The sequence below is a fragment of the Halyomorpha halys genome, unplaced genomic scaffold (genome assembly GCF_000696795.3).
Source record: "Halyomorpha halys isolate HHAL.00 unplaced genomic scaffold, Hhal_1.1 Scaffold94.1, whole genome shotgun sequence".
In the NCBI taxonomy this organism is placed as follows: Eukaryota; Metazoa; Arthropoda; class Insecta; order Hemiptera; family Pentatomidae; genus Halyomorpha; species Halyomorpha halys.
The window spans coordinates 383,947-391,272 of record NW_027114465.1 but is presented as its reverse complement, the minus strand read 5'-3'; the positions used below and the strand labels follow the sequence as shown (position 1 = coordinate 391,272).

Sequence of the window (7,326 nt, the reverse complement as noted above, 5' to 3'; positions counted from 1 at the left end):
AATAAACCAGATATCCTCCTTATTGATCTAAGAAAAAAAGAAAGCGGAATTTATGGATGTCGGAATCCCAAAAGGTAATAATATAAGTTCTACTGTGGGAGAAAAACTAAGGAAATATCAAGAATTAGCGATTGAATTGAAGGAACTGTATCACTTGGAGGGAATTACCACTACTCCAATAATTATATCCACTAATGGTCTCGTACCAAAATCCACAATGGCAGGCATGAATGGTTTGGGAGTGCCTATTGATATGCTAAGAGAGGCTCAACAGTCAGTTCTGCTAGACACAGCACGTATTGTGTGAAAGGTTTTAAATATTTGAAAAAATAAAAAAATAAATAAACAAAATATGAAGGTGTTGGACTTTTAGGTCCCCCACATCAGATATTCAACCCACAATAGCGAGAAAAACCGATAATAATAATAAGTTATAATAAATTATTATACTTTTCATCTTTCAACTCTTGTTTACTAAAAAACATTTAATGATGATACAATGTAAAAATTATACTCCTAACTAAATAAACTCATAGTTTCTAATAGAATATCAATCTAATTTTCTTATTTACATTTTTGTATGTTTATATTTTATTCGTAGAAGGGATTTATATTCTTAATATTTCTACCATCTCTATACATATAAAAGTCCTCCTCATACAACCTTTGATACATTGCAAAAGTCTTATCATTATGTTTTATTTCATAGAAATCATTTTAAATGATACGGAAATTGTAGCAGCTGTAGATGCCTTCTTCTCTCCTGGTATTGTGAATTTTTGGACAAGAAACATATACTTCAATTATATTAATGTGTGTACATTCATCAGAATTTATGAAATTATGATTATTGTATCTTCTTGTTAGGATTCCGATAAAACCGTCTCTGGAAGCGTGAGCACTGATTCAGATAGGACACCTGTTAGGGTCGACTCACAAGATAGCCAAGTGTCTGATGGGGAGGCGGCTGATAGGTTGTGGCCTCGTCAAAATAGTGTAAGTGATATTTAATCTTGTAAACATTAAAATAATTTGATTTAGCTCCTGTTACTTTTCTTTATATATGTATAATTTTCTTCATAAATGTGTTCAATTAAAAAATCTACCCATTAAATTATATTTAGATAGCGTTGAAGTTGTTATTTGTAATTAGTTTCATTAGCCAGGTTTCTTCAAGTTATTCATTTTAGTTCATTTTATTCGAGAAAAAGGCTATAATTATATCTCATTTTTTATTCAGTATGTAATACTTTTAAAATTTACAACCTCATAAAAGAAATTATCAATTCAGATATGCTTCATTTAACAAGCTTTAATTTGAGTGCCAATCTGTGTCCCTAATGTTTCCTGAGATATCGCACTTTTTAGATCTAACTCATTTTCAACATATGTTCCATAATCTCAGGATCGTGTAAAAATATCTAAAATATGTCATATTTTACCAAATCAAATGATAACTTATCAATGATCTATTTTTAGTCATTAAATCAATATATATTGTTTCTATAACAGTTGGTTAATCCATTTAGTGAATTAAAGATTGAATTTACAAAACATATCAATTAGATACAACAGATTTCATTACTTCTTCCATTTCTGTACTTAAGCACATTTTTCATGGTCATATTAATTTTTAATAGTTTTATTTTTGTACTAATATATAAAAAACTATGAAAATGTTTAAAAATTATTTAAAATAACATATATGTAAACATATTCTAATTATAACATTTTTCATTGAAATTTTCGACTATTTTTCGAAATTCTCACAATTAACAATTTTGCACAATCAAAAAAAGTAGAAACTTTTAATAGGTAAACTTTTTATTTCTTAGATAATATTGAACTAAAAGGGAGAGCTCTGTTAGGACTCAAATTTAAGCTCATAAAACACACTGTAAACTATCGCACAGTGATCACACAGTTAGTATCTTCATAAGCAGCTTTCATGATATTGGCCAAAATAAATTTGGGAAATGTTGATTTCTCAATATTTTAGTCAGAATTTTTTTTTTTTTGAAAAATTTTATCTTGGAAAATATTAAACATAAGCAATTTTGTTAGAGGTCACATTTTGAAAAATTTCATGAAAGAAATTTCATGCTTACCTGATCAAAAATAATTCACCCAAATCTTACAGTTCCACACCTTATTACCAAACATAGTACTTTTTTCTTAAAGTTCGCTATGTTTTATGTGAAATGCTCTAACTACACATAATTTTTAAATTAAAGAGGGCTAGCACCCAATATTCAGAGGTTTTGTAGAAACTGGAATAAAATCAGTATTTAGCTTCTTAAAAATATAATATCTTTCATTATAAATTTAGTATTTCGTCTTATTTCTAAAAAAATAATTATTAGTGACATTCGATTTTTATACCTGTTAGTCAGTATAACAAGTATCTGTAATCAATAAATTCAAATATCTGCATGTTTATAACATGTATATTTCACATTAATTTGCAGTGATAACTTTAAACTTGCCTGTAACCTTTCAAAAGTTATAAAGTGCACCAAAAAATCAAATATTTTTTTTAAAATTTATTAATTGTAAAGGAAGCAGTTATGTGATTACAAACCAAAATGAGGCTTATTTTATATTTCTTAAATTAGAATTTAATGTTTTGTGATATTTAAGGTATTTAATGTTGTTGATGAACCATTTTCATTGAAACTTTTTTCTATATATTTTAGATATCAATGAGAGAGTGGGATATCCCTTTTGATGAACTCCAAATGGCGGAAGCCATTGGAACTGGTCACTTTGGTACTGTTTATCGTGGTAATTGGCATGGAGATGTAGCCATTAAAGTTTTAAATATGAATTGTCTGGATGATGAGAAAACCTTAGAAGGCTTCAAACTCGATGTAAATTCTTTAGGAATCATACTTTTATTTAATATTTAATAAATTTTGTAATTTTAAACCAATTTAAGAAGTGAGTTCTAACAGTTACAAAGTGCTATTTTAGCGAAATTAAGATCTAGTTTCTTAAGTGTTTTATAGAAAGATTCTTTTACATTATTTTTTATATGTTATAACAGAATGTATAATGTTTTAGAAACTTTTTCAGTTTTTGTTTGAAAAAGTTGGGCAAAATCACCCAAAAATCACTCTCTAGATATATATAGTACCTCTTAAACAGTTGATGTTCTTAAGTACAAAACCTTCTCTGTTTTAGGTTGCCACCTTCAGGAAGACACGTCATGAGAACCTTGTATTGTTTATGGGTGCATGCATGAAACCTCCACATTTAGCAATTGTAACTTCTATGTGTAAAGGATTGACTTTATACCATCATATTCATGTTTACAAAGATAAGTTTGCAATGAATAAAACAATTTCACTTGCGCAACAAATCTCCCAAGTAAGTATTATGAATACATTTTGTCTTTTAAATGTAGAAGGTAATTAGTTTAGTGTATAGAATTGAAGATAAGATGTTACAGGTGGTAAGAAATAAAAAAGATGAAATGTAAAAAGATATTTATTGAATGACGAATCAGCAAAGGGGGTCCTTAAACTGTTAGAACAAAGGAAATGAAGATAGTTTGCAGGTGGTACAAGATAACCCAATCTACAGAATTGATTAATTCCTCTATCTTTGGAGTATGGTCAGTGAATAGAAAGAAACTGAAGATACCGAATGTACAACTCCAATGCAGAATTAGATAAATTATTCAAAGTGTAAGAACAAGGGTGTTTACTAGGATATGAAATTACATCTGCTTAAAACATATGTCCTGTCAGTGCTCTTGTATACATCTGAAACTTGGAAGGCCACTAAAAGGAATATGGAAAAACTTCAAGTATTTGTTCATTGGTGCTTCAGAAGAATACTTGGCATGCAATGGATTAAATATATTTCCAATAATGAACTAGATAGAGAACATTTGGAAAATTTTACAAATATGAACTATTATATACAAGTTCAAATCAAATAGTTATAATAGATATAGTCTTGTATTATGAAAAAAACAGCATATTCTACTAGGTACATAATAACTTATATTTCTGCCATTGATGACTGGTAGGTTTTATGCATTAATTTCTGAATATACAAACTTATATTTCAAGGTTTAAGAAGAAATTTTTTATTTTTAATTAATTTGATTTGTTTATGAACAAAATGTACGTGATTGAAACATGCGTGAAAAGAAAAATGCTTTTGATCATGTTGAAGAAAAAGTAATGGATGAAAGTTGATCACATTTTATAATAGATAGAGAACATTTGGAAAATTTTACAAATATGAACTATTATATACAAGTTAAGGACCCTGTCCGAAAAGAAGCAACTGCCTTCTAAATATGGATAGGGGATCCTAAGATGGGTGACAGGACTATATACAGGACACTGTCAGTTAAATAAACATCTCTATAGAATGGGACTGACAGAGTCCCCTATCTGCAGGTTCTGCAGAAAGGAGGAAGAGACTGCCTATCACATCATGTGTAAATGTGATGCAGTGGCAAGAACGCGATTCCTCATCTTTGGTAAGGATTGTATCTTGGATCCCAAACTTTGCGAAACTGTGGATCCCTATACAGTATCCAGATTTGCAAAGGCAATTGGCCTGTTTTGAGCAGAGGAGGGACGGCGTACAATAGGCCCTCTGGGGCCGCGGTGCTTCTTGGCCGGTTTAAAAAAAAAAAAAAAAAAAATTATATACAAGTTCAAATCAAATTCTGCCTTGATTTCTGAATAAACAAACTTATATTTCAAGGTTTAAGAAGAAATTTTTTTAAAAAGAAAAAGAAAAGAAAAATGCTTTTGAACATATTGAAGAAAAGTAGTGGATGAAAGTTGACCATATTTTATAACAGACTATGACAACACTAAGCCCCAACTCCCTTCAAATTTTCGCCAAATTGAGCTGACATTCAAGGAATATAAGTGTGCCAAAAAAAAAAAAATACAGTTACATATGCATAAACAAAACCAGTTGAATAAACTCTAATAAAATCAATGTGGGGCCAACTACATACCAACTCACACAATCCCTGCGAATTGCATGAATTTCCTAAATGAACAAAAAAAAAAAAAATCCTAACCTTTGGTATTGAGGAAGTAATATCTACTGCTCAAGTAATAACAGATTAATGATTAAATTTATAGTAATTATGGTAAAACAAAAAAAAATAAGGAATAAAATATTGTATCAAGGGATGACTACTGTATTTACGACCATGATTTTTGATAAATAGTTTTTTTACTATTTTCAGTTCCTTTCTGACTGTTTTAATCTTCATTTCTTTCAATTCAGAAATTATTGCTAATGTGTTGGTGTATTTCATTATTTGTACTTAATTTTTCTACTATAAATCCTGTTGAGTATGATCTTATTCTTTATACAATTTTTAATGATGAATATTTATTTAAGAAATTAATCTATAAAATGATTTTTATTTCGTTGAATTAAGCAAAACTTAACTAATAAAAAGGATTGTGTTAAAGTGTATAGAATATAGTAAATAATATTTTAATTAGTTTGTTCTAAAAAGTTTTTGTTATAATTTGAGATTGAAAATCAAAGTTTTCAAGTTCAGAGTATGGTCTTTTGTCTTACGTGTAACTTTCAGAGAATGTTAATTAATTGACAATCCACTCAACCACTAATTATTTAAAAGAGGTTTGAGAATAAGATACTTTTCAAAGTGGGCTATCCTGTTAACTGATGAAGTAACTTCCTCCTTAAGTTTATTGCCCATTGGCTGAGTATAAGCTCTAAGGTTCAGTGTTCTATAAGTTGTATGCTGGTACATGGTTTATCTTTGCAAGAATTTAAAATTATTGCACTACTAGTTGGCATTTAAATGTAATATTTAATTTTTACCCCGATTTCATTATAAACTCCTAATTGTAAATAGTCATAATTGACTTTACTACTACTTTAAATTAATAAGAACTTGCAAAATTGATTTTTTTTTTTGTGTATATTTTTTTTTTATAATATGATTGCTAATATATTTTCTTCACAGGGAATGGGTTATTTACATGCCAGAGGAATTGTGCATAAAGACTTAAAAACTAAGAACATCTTTTTACAAAATGGGAAAGTTGTCATCACGGACTTCGGTCTCTTTAGTGTAACTAAACTTTGTTTTGGAAACAGGTATTGATTATTTACTGTTTCAAAATAATTTTAGTTTTAGAAAAAAATTCTCAATTGCAACCATCGCGTAATAAGGCAAAAAAATTCTAATCTTGCCAACTTTCGCTCTACAATCTAACCCATCATTCATTGATGACAAGTTAGGAATTCTTAATTTGAAGTGTAATAGAAAATGGGTAGAACGCAATTTTCTACTCGAAAGTGATCAATTTTATTTAAATAAATAAATAAAAGAGTGATCAGAAGGATGATGGAAGTGACAAACTTTATTAAAAAAACAAAAGGATAATGAAAGTTACAAACTTTATATAAGGAAAGTAAAAAAATTATCAGAAAGACAATGAAAGTAATTAACTTCATCTTTGAATTTTGTAAAACAGAACTTTATTCATTATATTACATTAAATAAAAAATAATGGCTAATAAATAACAAATAAATTATTAATCAATCAATTAATCTAGGAATAAATAATTCATGAATAAAAATGAATGAATAAGAGTTAGTTGAATAAAATATTATATTTAATTGATATAAACACGCTATATAATTTCAGTTCTTTTTTTCTTAATTGGTTATTATAAACTAATGATATTAGGTTGATTCTCCTTAAACAGCACATTTTGAATGTTGGAATTTTATTAAATTAAATTATGTTGATTACTTTTTTCTTTACCAAAATAATTCTTAAATAAGAAGCATTAGAGGATTTCCATTTCCCTGGAATGGAGGATTCACATTTTTCTTAAAATGTGTAAAAAATGGTATAAATATCAAATCAGGCAAAATCTTGCCTATATATATCCATTTTCCTCATATTGAGTGTGTAAAGTAAAAAAAAAAAAAAACACGACTTCCGACAGGCCAAAGGAATGAGGATTAGGTATTTGGTGATCATTTATAATAATAATGTTGAGATAAAAAATTAAAGTAGTAGCCGGAGACATTTACCTTTTAAATTGCTCTATTGATATATGTTGATTTATTTAATTCACCCTCATTGCTTATCACCAACAATTTATTTCTAATTATTCTTTAACAAATTTTCAGAAAAGGTGATGGTCTCAGCATACCCCCTGGTTGGTTGTGTTACCTTGCACCTGAAATAATTAGATCACTTAAAGCACACCAGAAACCTGAAGATGATGACTTACCCTTTTCAAAGGCTACAGACATATATGCATTTGGGTATGTGCTTTAAGTCTTTGTTA

At 28.3% G+C, this 7,326-nt stretch overlaps 1 protein-coding gene across 2 annotated transcripts in view; it reads left to right on the top strand.

The window, feature by feature from the left end:
* Nucleotides 1-7,326, top strand: part of ksr (kinase suppressor of ras) — a 33,749-nt gene that overhangs the window by 15,343 nt on the left and 11,080 nt on the right. For both annotated transcript variants that reach the window (XM_014415206.2, XM_014415208.3), the window contains exons 10-14: nucleotides 868-996; nucleotides 2,697-2,870; nucleotides 3,184-3,369; nucleotides 5,984-6,117; nucleotides 7,166-7,303. In XM_014415206.2, the coding sequence (XP_014270692.1) occupies nucleotides 868-996; nucleotides 2,697-2,870; nucleotides 3,184-3,369; nucleotides 5,984-6,117; nucleotides 7,166-7,303 (761 nt within the window). The remainder of the gene's footprint in view (nucleotides 1-867; nucleotides 997-2,696; nucleotides 2,871-3,183; nucleotides 3,370-5,983; nucleotides 6,118-7,165; nucleotides 7,304-7,326) is intronic.